Below are 18,451 nucleotides of genomic sequence, written 5' to 3' on the forward strand. Positions count from 1 at the left end.
GAATGTTTCCGATTATGGGGCAGGGGAGCGCTTGAGGGAGGGATAGAAGGAAAGAGAGGTTGACGCTTAAAGTTGTGTGGAGGAAGGGAACGAGGGATGAAATGCTTAAAGCTGGGTGTAAGGAGGCAGGGTGGGAAGAAGGAATGAAAGGGGAAAGAGCCATACCATGCAAGGAAGGGCAGCAGTGTCACTGCCAGCTTCAATAACCAAGTGGTGCATGTGTAGTGGTGGCCATTCACAGGCATACGCAGTACACCCACCAATGTCTCTACAGATACAGAGTATACTTAAGCAATAAGGCCCGAGGGGGTGTGGTATATGGTCAATATACCACAGCTATGGGCTGTTCATAAGCACGGCACAACGAAGAGTGCCTGGACATAGCCCTTAGCCGTGGCATATTGGCCATATATCACAAACCCACGAGGTGCCTTACTGCTATTATAAACTGGTTACCAACCTAATTAGAGCAGTAAAAATAAATGTTTTGTCACACCGTGGTATACAGTCTGATATGTTGGTAACCAGTTTATAATCAGCCAATCAGCTTTCAGGGCTCAAACCACCCAGTTTATAATCACATTACCATTGAGAATGATTGAACAATTGAACGATTAATCTTAATTCCTATCTCTGCCATTATTTGGTGGAGGGAAGGACCAGCTATAGCTAGCTACACCATATAGACAATTGCTGATAATTAATTCATACTCACCTGATGGCAGAGAGTGATGGTCAAAAGTTGTAATCTAATGCCTGCCTCAGAGAACTTGTTCATAAAGTTGCATTTGAAAACGATAGCTGGTCTGAGGCAGTTTTCTAAATAACTAAGTGCATCGTTAGATCATTTTTTGCCTTCCCGCATCAACTTTATACACAGAAGGGTCTAAACTACAACTATGCGACAATGAAACAAATTTGAGTTTACGCTTTTTTATCATTAAACAGCTTTTTATAAAATAGTTTGACAACCCTGTTTGTAAGGTTGTCAAAACTTAACCATTTATATTTTCCAGTGATGAAGACATGGATGTCTCATGGTAGGGTGGGGTATGGAAAATGGGTGCAAATCTATGGTAGATTTGGTTGATGGTTGATGCTGGACCAGGCCCTGGTCTCTGCTTGGCATTGATCGCAGTCACAGCTGAATTTATTAGCCATTGGCCAAAACACAGGCGGGGCAAACTGCATACTCAAGAAGTAGTCTTGAAGAACTCACTTCAGTTTCCCAAAAGTTGCATTGGTTGTACTGCAACAGTGAAACATTGGCTTGATAGCAGTCTAGTGTGCAAGACTTTGAATAAAATGTGTTACTCTTGTTACAGAATTTTTTTTATACTTCATACTCATTTATTATTTTTGTGGGGGGGAATTCCAATATATATTCTGTATATAGCCAGACAAACTGTTAAAAAGGCTACCTCACATTGAGGATACAGATGAAGCACAAACGGCCCATCTTCCCCCAGCAAAATTAACAATCTGCTTTAGAATAGAGTACTGTGAAGGGTTAAAGAGGCACTATGCACAAGTTCCTGGTTACTAAAATTCAAATAGTTTTCCTGATTTCAGTTTATGTGACCAAACAAGCAAGTATAGTGTAGAGAATCATTGTACCATCTAAACTGCTGTGAAACATTTTCCATAACCCAAAATATTGTATTTTCAGCTGGTGTACAAAACTGAAAGTAAAAACCGAAACTTAAGCACAGGAAGCATAGCGCACATAGAACAGATCTACTGCTTCTTAGACTTGCTTTCATTGCAAATAACAGATCTATAACTCACATTTCTATGTGAATTTGGCAGCGTTGCCCAAAAAGTTACATATTGCAGCTTTAAATGACTCATCTACTGGCAAATGACAAGTTTGATTACATGAAACCATGGATCTATTCACATTACATCATGTCATAACAAAACGTACAGCATCACAATACTTAACAGATGTGTGAACATAATATGGAATTCATTGGTATCAAAATCCCAGCAACCATGGATGCTTGCCATTTAATTTTGTATACACAGTGAATATACCACACACTGCATTAATTGAGGAACCAGCAGATAAGATTCTAGTGAACTGAATATTCCCTTTGAGTGTGGTGGTGGGGCTGTGGTGGTATTTGATTGATCATCTAGAATAATGGTAGTGGTTTGTCAGGAAAGCAGCTGGATGATTTCCCTAGCTCTTTGTATCCTCTGCTGGGCATCTGTGTCCTGTTCCCCCTCCCGCACCAATGTCTCAGCCTTCTGCACGGTGGTGTCCCTGGCCCCCCCACGCAGCCCCTCCAGGTAAGACAGAAGCACAGAGAAGTTCTCATCTGGGATCTGTGGAGACAGAGAACGTGATTTTGTCCTTATGTAAGAAAAGTTACGGCCTCATTGACTTCTTAGGATTTTAAAAGAAATAACTACCTAATTAGTATATTATAAAGGCTATACGTTCTATTTCAGGTGAGATACAGGTAAGGGTGTCATAACATATTTGCACAGAAAGTCATGTCTGTTACTTGGCAGTTGAAAGGAGACACTCAACACAGATGAGCAACCTCTCCCAACAGGGGGAGCCCTAAGATTGCTCTTTGGGGGTTTAGGTTTGACTACATGCAAGAAAAGTGTTTGTAAAAAGCACAATCAATATCTGATTAGATGGATGAAAAGGGTTTCCACTCAGGTCTTAGGACAGTTTACCTTCTCTGAGTCAAACATGTGCTGTAGTAACCACGTCTGCCTGGTCTTCTGGAACTTCCACTCCTTACGGTTCTCAGCCCAACTGCAAAGATGGAGAAAGACAAAATAGATAATAGATCACCTCCAACAAACACCATGCTGTATTTAAGGTTGCTAACAAGCTACATTTTACTGTGATCATCCAGTACTGTAGCAAATTTGATTGCACAGTAGTACTCAATTTGGAATGTGTTTGGGGACATTTATGTCCAACATACAGCAACATCAGCAGTGAAGAGTGCAATAAACAGAAGATATCCGTTTTACTTGAAGTCGCAGTGTGTGGGTGTGATTCATATGGTGCACTCTCCTCACTTACCAGGTAAGGTAGTCTAGCGCCTGTTGGGGAGCAATGGGTTTGGAGGCCTCATCTTTGTCTTCTGTCTTCCCTTCAGCTTTAAGTTGATCCTTTTGCTCCTTTTTCAGAATCTTCTTCATTTTCCTCTCGAGGACTCGTCTCTCCTCTGGACTCAAGTCCTCCTCTCCCTCCATCACTTTATCTTCCTCCTCATCTTCTGCTGCAGCTGGGACTATGATTGGCTCGGGACTCTGCTCAACAAAACCAGGGATTTATTTTTTTTAAATCACACTGTCATTAATTATCTCCACAATGTACTGAATAAGATTTATTTTTTTATACTTTTATTGGACTTAACTACATATCAGATTCATTTCATATCTCATTCTGCTAAGGGATGGAGGTAAAACATAAGTGAGGGGTGTCTTGCCTCCAGCTGGGCTGAGGCTACTTCCTGTCCCTTGGCTGTTCAAGGGCCATTTCCTGCATCTACAGCAAAGTGAGGCCAGCGAGAGACACATTCTGAAGTTCAATATGGTCAACCGCACCTCAGGTTAAATCAGAAGAGCGCCTTCCAACATCCTGTCTCTAGCAAAGTGAAAATAAACAGCCTTCCATCACATGCCAAATGTTACACATGACTTTTCAATTAAAAAGAGTCCGTGCAACTTCAGCCGTCTCATTACTGAAATGAAGATCATAGTACGGTGAAAGTATATTGAGCCACTTTAAAAGACTAAGGGGTAAGAACATTTCAAGCTGTTAGAACTAAAAGGAGCAAATAGGGAGAGAGCAGAAGAGAAGGTAAGAGAGCAGAGTGTCGATTCAAGCTACCGCGAGACCAGAGACACCCTTCAGGCATTTTCCATTTCTGTGTATTTACAGGGGTGAATCTGACGTACACAGTTTGAAATAAGTCCAGTGAAAATAGTTCCATTGATGCTCAGAGAATTTTCCACTGTGAAAATAAGTCAACTGAACTGCTCCACAGATGTTTATTTTTTTTAAAGCCATTGCGTTTCACTGAAACACATTAGGAAAAAGAGGATCTTGCGTCGAGAGGCAAAGGGTACATGTGTCTTTGTACAAGAGAAGATTGATGAATTGAAAAGATTTAGCATTTTGGATTTAGTTTCTTGGAAAAGTAAACCCCATTACTTCCAAAAAAGAAAAGTGTAATTCATATGAAAAACACAGACACCTTCTCAGACAAACTCAAACAAGGGACATGTTTCTTGTGGGTTTCTATAGTCATAAAAAAAAAACAAGTGTGGGAGGAAAAGATTTAGATCACGTGGCCACCAAGTCATTCTCAGAATATGCTGGCTGGGTGTAGCCAATAAAAATACAACAACCTCTCCACTGAAACTTGATGACTTGCTCTGCTCGCCTATATCCACGCAACATGCATCAATCCAAGAGAATGAGACTTTAGATCGCCTTGGCAGACAGAGTTAGTGAAAATAAACAGAAGACTCCAGCCGAAAGTGAAAATGGTAAGCGGAAACATTTGTTGCTTTGTGTGCAGTGAGTTCCTTCCTACTCAAAGCAGGGTATGGGGAGGTCTATGTGGTGATAGTCCACAAACCAACGTTTTCTTAGATATTGTCTATGAGAAATAAGGGACTAGGAGGTTCTCTACCCTGCTGAGAGAGCCAACACAGAGCTGGCAGTGTGTAGTTTTTATATGTTGGTAAAATTAGCAATTTCTGCAAAACTGAATGACATGGTAACATCCATCTTAGTGTGATGCTCTTTTGGGGAAAGCAGGTGCAGTAAAATGGATTAAATTGAGATTTTGTGTCACTGGCTTACACACAATACCCCATAAATGTAAAAGTGGAATTATGTTTTTAGTCCTTTTTATAAATTAATTAAAAATAAAAAGCTAAAATGTGTTGAGTAAAAAAGTATTCAACCCCTTTGTTATTGCAAGCCTAAATTAGTTCAGGAGTAAAAATTTGTAGAACAAGTCATGTAAGTTGCATGGACTCTTTGTGCAAAAACTGTGCTTAACATGATTTTTGAATAACTACCTCATCTTTGTACCCCACAAATACAATTATCTGTAAGGTCCCTCAGTCAAGCAGTGAAATTCGACAACAGAATCAACCGCAAAGACCAGGGAGGTTTTCTAATGCCTTGCAAAGAAGGGCGCCTATTGGTATATCAATAGTCACTACAAAGATATAAGCGTCCTTCCTAACTCAGTTTCCGGAGAGGAAGGAAACCGCTTAGGGATTTCACCATGAGGCCAATGGTGACTTTAAAACAATTACAGAGTTGAATGACTGTGATAGGAGAAAGCTGATGGTGGATCAACAACATTGTAGTTACTCCACAATACTAACCTAAATGACAGAGTGAAAAGATGGAAGCCTGTACAGAATACAAATATTTCAAAACATGCATCCTGTTTGCAATAAGACACTAAAGTAAAACTCCCAAAAATGTGGCAAAGAAATTAACTTTATGTCCTGAATACAAAGTGTTATGTTTGGGGCAAATCCAACACAACCTGCGTTTAATTTGAGCCAGATCCTGCACCACTCAGTTTTGGACTGTTTCGTTCTGGGAACCCATTTGCCAGGATCCGGTACCTTTCTTGGCATGAAAAATTCATTTTCACAGTTTGCAATGTAAACGTTAAAATTAAAGCAATCAGAGGTAATTCAAGTTGCCTCTGCAATTCTCCTACTACCCAAATAACTTAATGTGAAAACGTGCCTGATATTTTCAGAATTGACTTGGACCGGCCTGGGTTTATGCAACATCGCAGCCTATAGACCGTCGCATGGCCATTGCTGTGGTGAGAGAGAAGCGCCTCTGTATCTCTCAGAACTAGAATGACATTAACTTATATGATCTCTCTCCCGCTCTCTGACAGACATGAGGCTGCAACTCTCTTCTCTCCAGTGTTGCATTTCATAATTTATTTCATAATAGAATCATAGCCACGGCAACGATGCTAGAGGTGACATAACACCCCATATAAACTGAAATACATTTGCCAAAGTTATTTAGAATTACTTCTGTCTGTTCAGAAATAAAGTCTATAATTAAGCCACAGAGGATAAATAGCTTTAAAATAATAATAATAATAATAATGTATTGCCTAGCTGTGTATTGTGAGTAGCCCACTCAAAAGGCATGCCTACAGTTGGGAACGTGCGGCAAATCGGTCAGTGAGCAGCATTCAAACAAAACAGGCCTTTTGCAATATTTCAACGGCATTGATTTACAAAGTAAAACGAGAGAGGCTTCAGCCATCGCCGGTGAGTGAGATGCGCATCGTTGGGTGAGTCAGTGAAACTGGAAATCTTTTTTTACACACCTAGGTCTAGGCTATTGATGTATTGAAGTTTTTTTTCTTGATCTCAGATTCCCAGTGTCAAAGTAGGCTGTCATTCCGATCATTTGTGAGGTATTCAAAAAAATAAATCTGCTCAAATCTTAAGTAATCTAAAATGATATGGGTGTGAAAAAAAAAAATGGGTGTGAAAAAAAAAAACTTTCATAAAAATGTTTAATTCAGGCTGTAACACAACAAAATGTTGAATAAGTCCATGGGTATGAATACTTTCGGAAGGCACTGTTGCTGGTTAAAGCATTGAACCGACTTTGTAATAAACTCAGCAAAAAAAGAAATGTCCCTTTTTCAGGACCCTGTCTTTCAAAGATAATTGGTAAAAATCCAAATAACTTCACAGATCTTCATTGTAAAGGGTTTAAACACCGTTTCCCATACCTTTTCAATGAACCATAAACAATTAATGAACATGCACCTGTGGAACGGTCGTTAAGACACTAACAGCTTACAGACGGTAGGCAATTAAGGTCACAGTTATGAAAACTTAGGACACTAAAGAGGCCTTTCTACAGACTCTGAAAAACACCAAAAGAAAGATGCCCAGGGTCCCTGCTCATCTGCGTGAACATGCCTTAGGCATGCTGCAAGGAGGCATGAGGACTGCAGATGTGGCCAGGGCAATAAATTGCCATGTCCGGACTGTGAGACTCCTAAGACAGCGCTACAGGGAGACAGGACGGACAGCTGATCGTCCTCGCAGTGGCAGACCACGTGTAACAACACCCGCACAGGATCGGTACATCCGAACATCACTCCTGCGGGACAGGTACAGGAAGGCAACAACAACTGCCCGAGTTACACCAGGAACGCACAATCCCTCCATCAGTGCTCAGACAGTCTGCAATAGGCTGAGAGAGGCTGGACTGAGGGCTTGTAGGCCTGTTGTAAGGCAGGTCCTCACCAGACATCACTGGCAACAACATGGCCTATGGGCACAAACCCACCGTCGCTGGACCAGACAGGACTGGCAAAAAGTGCTCTTCACTGACGAGTCGCGGTTTTGTCTCACCAGGGGTGATGGTTGGATTCGCGTTTATCGCCGAAGGAATGAGCGTTACACCGAGGCCTGTACTCTGGAGCGAGATGGATTTGGAGGTGGAGGGTCTGTCATGGTCTGGGGCGGTGTGTCACAGCATCATCGGACTGAGCTTGTTGTCATTGCAGGCAATCTCAATGCTGTGTGTTACAGGGAAGACATCCTCCTCTCTCATGTGGTACCCTTCCCGCAGGCTCATCCTGACATGACCCTCCAGCATGACATTGCCACCAGCCATCCTGCTCATTCTGTGCGTGATTTCCTGCAACACAGGAATGTCAGTGTTCTGTCACGGCCAGCGAAGAGCCCGAATCTCAATCCCATTGAGCACGTCTGGGACCTGTTGGATCGGAGGGTGAGGGCTAGGGCCATTCGCCCCAGAAATGTCCGGAAACTTGCAGGTGCCTTGGTGGAAGAGTGGGGTAACATCTCACAGCAAGAACTGGCAAATCTTGTGCAGTCCATGAGGAGATGCACTGCAGTACTTAATGCAGCTGGTGGCCACACCAGATACTGACTTACTTTTGACCCCACCTTTGTTCAGGGACACATTATTCCACTTCTGTTAGTCACATGTCTGTGGAACTTGTTCAGTTTATGTCTCAGTTGTTGAATCTTGTTATGTTCATACAAATATTTACACGTGTTAAGTTTGCTGAAAATAAACGCTGTTGACAGTGAGGACATTTATTTTTTTTGCTGAGTTTATAACTCCTCTGGATACCAGCCCAAACACATTCAGTAACACCCTGTGAAAGCACACAAGGCTTCCGACAACGGTTTTGATATTTCTTCATATCTATACGTTTCATTAACTCTTTATTTGGTGTGACTGTATTGGCATTGTTTATAATGTCGTCTTTGGTGTGTAACTGCAGGAACAAAGCAAATGCTCAGTGACTGAACATTAGATGGTCATGTTGTAACTGGAACAGTGTTGTGTAATCTCATCAATGAAAATTGGATTGTGTACGCTCTTATTGTTCTAAATTGCCATGTGTTCTTTTTTCCTCATTGGACACAAGGCAAATCAAACAGACTTTCTGCCCCAGACTGAGATGAGCACCGACATGCAACCCTTCAACATCACCTCAACATCCAGCCCCTTGAACACCTCAGACTTCATTGCCAAAATCGCAGCCAACGACCTGACATCCAGGGCCAACTACGTCTATGCCCTCTGTGCCGTGCTGGGCTTGGCCTCGGCATGCATTCTACTCTACGGCTTAATTCGGTCCTACAGAGCCCAGAGGCACCTGGCCTGGCTGGACTCCCTGCTCTGGGCCTTTTCCAGCTCCCAGCTCCTTCTCTTGCTCCTCTCCCTCTCTTCCGTAGCACACCGGCCCAGCTACCTGGTGACAACACACATCGGCTGTGCTGCACTCGCCTTCACCGTCAACATGGCATCCCTCTGCGGGCTGTTGCTCCTGGTGTTCATGGGATACGCCCTGACCTTCGACACCCCAACTCACGCCCTGCTGAAGAGGCCTGGGGTCTGTGTGGCTCTGGTGGTCCTGGTTTCTATCCTGTGCTCCTTGGTGCTAGCCAAACTCAGAGGCCCCCCCCAGGAACTGCATTTGGAGGGCATATGTATTATAGACCCAGCTGAGGCAGGAAGGTCTTATGCCATGGCGAAGCTTTGTCTAGGGCTCCTAATTCCCTACCTCCTCCTGCTGGGGCTCCTGACAGGCGGCTGCGTCCGCCAATGGAAATCCAGCAGCCGGTTCCTCTCCGGATCAGAGGAAGGTCCAGTTTTCCTGGCCGTGGCTGTGGTGATATTTGTATGTCAGCTATTCCATGGCATTGTGCTGGTGAGGGGGGCAGGGATGCAGCAGGCTGGTGATCTCAGCTATCACGAGAGGGCGTTCATGCATGTGTCCGAGTTTGTGATGTTCTCTGGGAGTTGTGTGTGTCTAGTGTTAGTGCTCCTGCTGCATAGGCCGTGCAGGGAGAGCCTTCTGGAGGTGACAAGGCAGCTCCGCGACTGCTGCCGGGGCCTGGGGGGCCGACAGACCCACAGACAGATCATGGCCCCCCATATTGAGATCACTGACACTCAGGACTATAACCCTTAGGTCAATAACCATCTCAGACATTCTGGATTCAGGAATATTATGCCTTTTTTAAGACCGCCAAATCTATCCCTATAAGCGTTGATTCATATATATTAGAAGCTGACAGCAGATAACTTAAAAGCAAGGCTACATTCTGTAAGTTTACTTGCTGATCGTTTACATATAATTTTGGCTTGAATTTGAAGACTGTAAATAGTGTTATTCAGTTTTGTTTTCCAATGTACTTTTTTGTAACTTTTTCAACCTAACGATTATAATCTTATTTCATGTATGATCAGCGTACTGTTACTTCACCAACCAACCGACTTTAGTATGTGATTTTTTTTTTCTTCTGTGAATCGAACGATGTCTGTACATTTCATTGGTGACTTTTCAAATATGATGATAGTGAAATTGCAAACGACTTAGTGTAAAACGAAGTTGTGCAATGACAAATAAACCATTAACAATCATTGGCAAGACTATTTCTACTAATTCAACTGACATTATGTGCTACTGTTTCTACACTTAGACTTGCTATTTGACACACCCCTCTTCCAAGAAACAGACAGTGGCTGTGTTGGCATAAACATGTTTTACACAAAAACCCATTCAAACTCAATGCCACAATATGACAACTGAATAGTGGGAAAACACATTACATAGGAAATACAGTGCATTTGGAAAGTCTTCAGACCTTCCCTTTTACCAAGTTACAGCCTTATTCTAAAATTGGTTAAATTATATATTTTTTGTCATCAATCTACACACAAAACCCCATAATGACAAAGCAAAAACAGGTTTTACACATTTTTGCAAATGTACTTGAAATAAAAAACTGAAATAGCTGATTTACATAACTATTCAGAGCCTTTGGTATAAGCCTCGAAATTGAGCTCAGGTGCATCCTGTTTCCATTGATCATCCTTGAGATGTTTCTACAACTTGATTGGAGTCCACCTGTAGTAAATTAAATTGATTTAATTAATTGGACATGATTTGCAAAGGCACAGACCAGTCTATAGAAGGTCCCACAGTTGACAGTGCATGTCAAAGCAAAAACCAAGCCATGAGGTCGAAGGAATTGTCCATAGAGCTCTGAGACAGGATTGTGTCGAGGCACAGATCTCGAGAAGGGTACCAAAACATTTCTGCAGCATTGAAGGTCCCCAAGAACACAGTGGCCTCCATCATTCTTAAACCAAGACTCTTCCTAGAGCTGGTCACCTGGCCAAACTGAACAATCGTGGGAGAAGGGCTTTGGTCAGGGAAGTGACCAAGAACCCGATGATCACCCTGACAAAGCTCCAGAGGTCCTCTGTGGAGATGGGAGAACCTTCCAGAAGGACAACCATCTCTGCAGAACTCCACCAATCAGGCCTTTATAGTAGAGTGGCCAGACGGAAGCCACTCCTCAGTAAAAGGCACATGACAGCCTGCTTGGAGTTTGTCAAAAGGCACCTAAAGGACTCTGACCATGAGAAACAAGATTCTCTGGTCTGATGAAACCAAGATTGAACTCTTTGGCCTGAATGCCAAGCGTCACGTCTGGAGGAAACCTGGCACCATCCCTACGGTGAAGTATGGTGATTGCAGCATCACGCTGTGGGGATGTTTTTCAGCGGCAGGGTCTGGGAGACTATTCAGGATCGAGGGAAAGATGAATGGAGCAAAGTACAGAGAGGTCCTTGATGAAAACCTGCTCCAGAGTGCTCAGGACTTCAGACTGGGGCGAAGGTTCACCTTCCAACAGCACAACAACCCTAAGCACACAGCCAAGACAACGCAGGAGTGGCTTCGGGACAAGTCTCTGAATGTCCTCGAGTGGCCCAACCAGAGCCCGGACTTGAACCCAATCAAACATCTCTGGAGAGACCTGAAAATAGCTGTGCAGCGACACTCCCCATCCAACCTGTCAGAGCTTGAGAGGATCTGTAGATAAGAGTGGGAGAAACTCCGCAAATAGACTCAAGGCTGTAATCGCTGCCAAAGGTGCTTCAACAAAATACTGAGTAAAGGGTCTGAAATCTTATATAAATGTGATTTCTCAATTTTTTAGAAATGTGCAAAAAAATTATACAAATCTGGTTTTGCTTTGTCATTATAGAGCAATGTGTGTAGATTGAGGGGGAAAAACAATTGAATCAATTATAGAACAAGGCTGTAACATAACAAAATGTGGAAAAACTCAAGGGGTCTGAATACTTTCCGAATGCACTGTATTTTCTAAAGGAATGTACTAAAGAGAAGCTTGCCAAAACATTGGTGTAAGTTTCTTTTGGACTGGATATAGTTCAAGCATCCTATGGTAGTAATCAGTAGCGTGATGAAGAAAATGTCAAATCTTAGCAGCCAGGGGCTTCCTGTTCATAGATGGCAGAGACTCATCTAAAAATGGATTGACAAACTCAGATATATTTAAATAGAGATCTCACAAGAACATTTCCAACGGTGAAAACATGTCCTTAAGTTGTGTTGAGTAGGTGATGGCGTAACTTTATATAGGGGAGAGTGGGTTAAGTTGAGCCAAAGAGTTAATTGAGCCATGCCTTGTTTCTAGGAAGCCATACACAAAATGGAGTCTGAAGGAAGAAACCACATGGATAGAGGTAAGCAAGTTAAGTCCAAAATGATTTTCAGAAAATCAAATTAATTGGTGTTATGGGTTTCATGATGCTTGTATCTAAACCAAAGGTGATTGTTTTATAACATCAGTTGGGGACTCTTATCAGCTACAAGGTAGCATAGTGGTTAGAGCGTTGGGCCAGTAATTGAAAGGTTGCTAGATCGAATCCTCGACCTGACAAGCTAAAAGTCTGTCATTCTGCCCCTGAACAAGGCAGTTAACCCTTAAGAACTTGTTCTTAACTGACTTGCCTAGTTAAATAAAAAATGAAAGTGCATCCTTGTAGCTGTGTGGGATAATTATAGTAAAAATGTTTGCCTTGGGGTAAGATGAGCAAATGGTCACCATACTAATGATACAATTGTCTGTTTTATGCACACTATTTTTGCAATGTGTCATGGATATGAACAACAAAATATATTGTGCATTTTTATGGTTACAGAGCAGCCGTCATCATGCCGTACGTATACAAACGTAAAACAAGCAAGTCTAGCCCCCCTTGTGGTTCTTGAGAGAGCAGCTAAGGAAGTGAGAGAAGGGAAAAAGTACATTCGAGTAGCAGCAAAGGGATACAATTTTTAACTGAATGACACTGAAGAGGAACATTGACAAAAAAAAGAACACCTACACCTGTGCGAAAGAGGATATGATAGAGTAGCAGGGTCTTATCTAATCTCACTGACCAGTTTTATGGGCTTATTCGTCTCAAATGCAGAGAACTTGCCCACGAATTGGCACATCGAAATAACATCCATGTCCCAGACAACTGGTGAAGAAATGGAAGGGTAAGTGATATTGAACATAAATGTATGCCTACATTCAGATACAGATCTAAGATATACCACACCCCCATTCCATGAATTAAACTTTGACCTACCACTACCATCACCCACTGTCACAGACAACCACCATCCACTTACTCCAAGGTGGCTCAACTTACCCTGTCCCTATGCCCAACTTACCCCGTACACAGAGACCCCTTATTGGACAAGCTATGTTTTCAAAACTGTTATGTTTACATCATGAAATCTTATTTCCAGGGATAAACAACATCCTGAAATATATGTAGATATCTTTGTTAGAAATAACACTACATTTCCCTTGACGTTGAATGTAAAAAATGGCTCAACATACCCTACTCTCCACCACAGCATACCAGTTCTGCCATCCATCTTGTTTTGTGTAAATATGAGGCAGTTTCCAGTTTCCCCATAAGTTACCCATACCCAGTGACTCCCTTATTTATATATTTGAACATTCTACATAATGATCCACCCTTCATGCATGGATGATTATACTTGAATAAAAATTCCTTCCATAGAGCAAAAACAGTAAAACTGTGTAAAAAAAATCATTAAGAATCAGTCTCAAGTAACAGAAAACAGTAGAGAAGACCGGCTATAGCTGAGGACAACAGCAGAGAGAGAGAGGACTGTTTGCATACATCTCTATCTTATGCTGAGGAGCGGGTGACGTCAAATGACTTGGGGGATGAGCCAGTAAGGAAAGTCTACACAGCCTCAGTCGTTGGAAGGTAATGAGAATTGATTGGTGATGGTTGTTATACCTCTACACTGACAGAGAAAGATCTCGACATGAGCTATACATTCTGGTAATGAAAACAACACAGGAAGTCAACAATGTAAGTTTGCTTTTCCTCTTACCTCACCCTCTAAAGGGCAAGTGCTTCAGACTGGCTTAAGAGTGAGTCAGTCAAGCTCTTAAGTTAGGACAAGAGAGACAACAATCCATAGTTTTAAAAAATATATTAAAAAAACCCATAGTTCAGCTAATGCCAGAAAGCCAATACCAAGTATTTAGCTGATCATGTTAAAATACTCTGTTCAAGTTGTCTTTAGTATAGAAGATGTTGTATCTTTTTTCAGGCTGCATGGCGAGAATAACTTTCTCTTATATGGTAAAGATATTGCCATAGAAATGTCCTCATCAGCCACTGTACATGTAGTGTGCGGTTCCAGTTACATTTGTTCCAAAATGTTTACTACTGCATACATTTTCATGCTTTCATTTATGCTAGTTCACACATCTGCAAGGAAGAAGGACAAATCTTCTCAGATAAATAATGATTAAGTAATTATTTTTGTTGTTACTTAAACCAACTGAAGGGCACTGATACTACTGCACTGTTTGAGCTAGGAGCACAAGCATTTCACTACACCCGCAATAACAGCTGATAAATATGTGTATGTGACCAATAACATTTGATTTTACCCATTTCATTATTTATCCCCTTCCTAGCACCGTGAGTGAGCCATCAACCCTTCAACCTGAACCAAGAGAGTGTGTTTCTAAAAAGCACTGTGACTATTTGTGTCCAAACGCCAACACACCTTTGAGTGAGAAACAAAGAGACTATCAGCAGTGGTTATTATTGATGTGGGATTTTTACCTGGCAACAACTCCTTGATACCCCATTGTAAATTACAACTTGGGGCTAGAGTTCAACTGCAGGCTCAAAATGACAGCTTGTAACATTTGACACAGACAGACACCAGACCAGACAATGACATGGAGGTGCGCACGTACATGGACTATCCCGTTGCGATTTATAGCAACGTCACAGAACAGTTGAATAGCTCCTCAGCCACCTCATCTGGGCTGGCAGGAGAGGAACCTGACCCCCACCAGCATTACACCATCAGCGTCTTCCTCTCCTGCCTCTACACAATCTTCCTTTTCCCCGTGGGCTTCATCGGGAACGTCCTCATCCTGGCCGTCAACCTGAGCCACAAGGGCCGCATGACCGCCCCCGACCTTTACTTTGTCAACCTGGCGGCTGCCGACCTGGTCCTGGTGGCTGACTCCCTGATCGAGGTGTTCAACCTTAGCGAGCACTACTATGACATGGCTGCCCTGTGCACCTTCATGGCCCTGTTCCTGCAGGTCAACATGTACAGCAGCGTCTTCTTCCTGACCTGGATGAGCTTCGACCGGTTTGTGGTGCTGGCGGGCTCAATGAGTCTGGGCAGGAGCATGCCCCGGGCCCGTCTGACCTGCTGCCTGATCTGGGTGACCTCCGCCCTGTTCACCCTGCTGCCCTTCACCGTGGCCCAGGTGCAGCACGCCGGGGAGCTCCACTTCTGCTTCGCGAACGTATCCCAGATCCAGTGGCTGGAGGTTACGCTGGGCTTCCTGCTGCCCTTCTGCGTGCTGGGCCTCTGCTACTGGAGGATCGCCCTGGTTCTGGTGAGCGCTCAAAGGGAGCACAGTGGGCTGCAGCGGCGGCCACAGAAGCGGAAGGCTTTGAGGATGATTTCTGCGGCCGTGTTGGTGTTCTTCGCCTGCTGGTTACCGCAGAACATGTTTGTCAGCGTGCACCTGCTGAGAGGCGATGTGGATGGAACGCTGTGGCATGACTACCCTCTGACGGCCCACATGGTCAACCTGGCTGCCTTCTCCAACAGCTGCCTCAACCCCCTGGTCTACAGCTTCCTGGGGGAGACCTTCCAGGACAAGCTAAGGAGCTTCATCAAGGAAAACATCAGCTGGGCCAAGTTAGACAGCTCCTGCTGGAGTAGCTAGCCCCTCTGGCCTACCCACTGCAAGCTCCTGCCCCTGTCCCATACTTAAAAGTACCAGTCCCATCACACAACCTCTCCAAAGCTCCTGCTGCCTCTACAAACCAGCCATCCATCCTTCAAATCAAAACTCACCAACATGTGTGTGCCCTGGACAGGATTTCAATCACTTTCTGACCTCACTCCCTTTGACTTACACAAATCAGTTGGTCAAATGTTTGTCCTGCCAGAGCTGCCCCGGTCAACTGTAAGTGCTGTTATTGTGAAGTGGAAACGTTTAGGAGCAGCAACGGCTCAGCCGCTCACAGAATGGGACCGAGTGCTGAAGTGCGTAGCGTGTAAAAATCGTCTGTCCTCGGTTGCAACACTCACTACCGAGTTCCAAACTGCCTCTGGAAGCAATGTCAGCACAAGGAATGTTTGTCGGGAGCTTCATGAAATGTGTTTCCATGGCCGAGCAGCAGCACGATTCTGTGCTTCCAACATTGTGGCAACTGTTTATGGAAGGACCTTTCCTGTTTCAGCATGACAATGCCCCCCTGCACAAAGCAAGGTCCATACGGAAATGGTTTGTTGAGATCGGTGTGGAAGAACTTGACTGGCCTGCACAGAGCCCTGACCTCAAACCAATCGAACACCTTTGGGATGAATTGGAATGCCAACTGCTTACCAGGCCTGAGTTCAGTGCCCAAACTCACTACTGCTCTTGTGGCTGAATGGAAGCTTACAAACAGGGTTGTCCAACTATTTTCTTGAAACATTTTTCTTTATTGTCATTTTAAACTTTAACGTCTAAAAAAAGCTTCAACTCTGATTTTCTTCATTTTTGCATATTTTATAGTTTAGACCCATTTTAGATAATCTGAGGTGTTTGTTGTGTCCGCCATCGGTTGAGACAGCATACTCTTGAATAAGGGTGGGTGTCATTTCAATCGTAGAAATAGAATTCATAGAATGGATATATCCCTTCAGACCACTACAATTTAGCTAGTACATCAATGAAATATAAAATAAATGGACATTTAGAACTTCCAATTACTACCACAAAGATGGGTGCCAGTCCACCCATCGTCAAATGTCTACTTAAATGGAAATGTATATTCTATTATCTTTATTTCTATGATTCCAACAGGTTTCCTAAAGAAGATTGAAGGTGTAATTTAAAACTGATATTCCCATTCAAATAAACATTCTCTGATGTGTGGACCTCCAACTATCTTTGTGCTACCATTTGAAAGTAAAAATGTTTCAATTGTATTCCCATTTTAGAACATTTATCAGCCAAAACATGACACCCACCACCCTGTATTGAAAGGCATGCTGTGTCTCAACTGATGGCGAGCACAACAAAAATACCTCAGATGATGTAAAATAGGGTCTAACCTACAACATCAGCACACTGAGTCACAGAGTGTTCAGATAATTGCATAATTCTACACATATATATGCCCATGGATAGATAGATCTAGATATATATATATATATATATTTCTGATCACTTCCATGGGCAAATATGTGTAGAAAGCTTTGTGTGTGTGTGTGTGCGGCCCCATCTAGAGGTGTCACCATACAACATTTTTTCTGTAAATTAAATGAATAAAGCAGGAATATATAGCAGTTTACCCCAGTAGTTTTGTTTTTCTTCTTCTGCTTCTTTTCCTTCTGTGCATCATCTGCTGGTTGTTTGCGTTTCTTTGAATTTGTCACCACGTCCTCTGAAGTATTCTTTGACACTGTGGGGACTGGTATAGGAGCCTCCTTGGAATGTGCAAGACCTTATTTAATATTTCATCATGATGAGCTCAGCTTACAAGAAATGTCATGACATATGACTCTATGCAATCTTTTTTTTTTTTTTTTTTTTTAAATCACCATATTACTGTTACCATACTTGCCTCAATGTAAGTATTTTTCCTTTTCTTTTTCACTTTGCTTTCATCAATGCAGACATTTCTCTCATTTGAATTCAACTTCTTCCTTTTGGACCCACTTCTTTTGGGTTCTGATTCACATGATTTACTCTTTGCCATGATAACCAACTTGTTCCTGAAACATAATTGCATAGTTAGCTAGCTTCACAGTACAGTGTTGGACAATGGACATCCTGACATATCTGTCAAGGTAAAAGTCATGACTCTCATATGACGTTTAGCTACAATTTTACTTTGAAAACTAGCTCATTATTACTAGCTATGATACTTACACTGACTAGCTAGCTAGCTATTGTAACGTTAGCTATCAACAGTGCTAATTACACCACAATAACGTTATAAGCTTGCCATTTAGTTTCAGCATCTTTGACATGCTTTATTGTTTCATGTTAGCAAAAATTAAAGCAGGTTACATTCAAAAGATGTTAATAACTTACTAATAAGAATAAACTTACTGTAACAGAATAACTGTACTCTCGTTGACCTCAGCAGCATGAACACCAACATGCGTTGTGTGAATCAGGAAGTGTTGTCGCTTAGCTTGTTGTGATTGGTCAAATAGTCATTTCAGTTCGGTGATTGGTGATTTGAGATTAGTTACGTTCCTAAGTGTGCTGGGACTTGTAGTCTCAAGGTGAATGCTCTTGCAATTACAAAAGATGACAATATTGTCCAACATTTTATGCAAGCACAGTATATTGCATTTGTGATCTTTAGCATTTAGGATTATAGTATAAAATTCAAAGGCCTCTTCCTCTCGAACATCTCGCAAACGAATTTATTGACGGACACAATGCATTGCACAAGGAAATCAAAGATGTATTTTAACTAAACCCAAGATAGACCAAAGCCTGTCGTTTCCAA

The 18,451-nt window shown here is 42.5% G+C and overlaps 3 protein-coding genes across 4 annotated transcripts; 2 read left to right on the plus strand and 1 right to left on the minus strand.

The window, feature by feature from the left end:
* Positions 1-1,327: 1,327 nt before the first annotated feature.
* Positions 1,328-18,082, minus strand: chlsn (cholesin). 2 transcript variants are annotated; one of them, NM_001146629.2, is given in 6 exon segments: positions 1,381-2,331; positions 2,695-2,776; positions 3,053-3,282; positions 17,280-17,414; positions 17,552-17,702; positions 18,043-18,082. In NM_001146629.2, coding segments are annotated over 5 exon segments (753 nt in total). In that variant the 5' UTR covers positions 17,687-17,702; positions 18,043-18,082; the 3' UTR covers positions 1,381-2,160.
* On the plus strand, positions 4,338-9,964 carry LOC106579223 (uncharacterized). Its single transcript, XM_014158922.3, has 2 exons — positions 4,338-4,527; positions 8,463-9,964. Exons 1-2 carry the CDS (start codon positions 4,525-4,527, stop codon positions 9,510-9,512), a joined length of 1,053 nt encoding a protein of 350 aa, XP_014014397.1. The 5' UTR covers positions 4,338-4,524; the 3' UTR covers positions 9,513-9,964.
* Positions 14,429-15,916, plus strand: LOC106579224 (G-protein coupled estrogen receptor 1). The gene has a single exon (XM_045702539.2). It carries the CDS (start codon positions 14,647-14,649, stop codon positions 15,658-15,660), a length of 1,014 nt encoding a protein of 337 aa, XP_045558495.1. The 5' UTR covers positions 14,429-14,646; the 3' UTR covers positions 15,661-15,916.
* Positions 18,083-18,451: the final 369 nt, after the last annotated feature.

The sequence above is a fragment of the Salmo salar genome, chromosome 19, assembly GCF_965601325.2.
Source record: "Salmo salar chromosome 19, fSalSal1, whole genome shotgun sequence".
Taxonomy (NCBI): Eukaryota; Metazoa; Chordata; class Actinopteri; order Salmoniformes; family Salmonidae; genus Salmo; species Salmo salar.

Coding starts and splice junctions, on each gene's coding strand:
- chlsn (XM_082965480.1), bottom strand. CDS start 13,341: ATGGGTAACTTATGGGGAAACTGGAAACTGCCTCATATTTACACAAAA. Junction 3,283..13,251: donor ATGCTGTGGTGGAGAGTAGG/GTATGTTGAGCC, acceptor TTTGTTGAGCAG/AGTCCCGAGCCAATCATAGT. Junction 2,777..3,052: donor GCGCTAGACTACCTTACCTG/GTAAGTGAGGAG, acceptor CCATCTTTGCAG/TTGGGCTGAGAACCGTAAGG.
- LOC106579224 (XM_045702539.2), top strand. CDS start 14,647: ATGGAGGTGCGCACGTACATGGACTATCCCGTTGCGATTTATAGCAAC.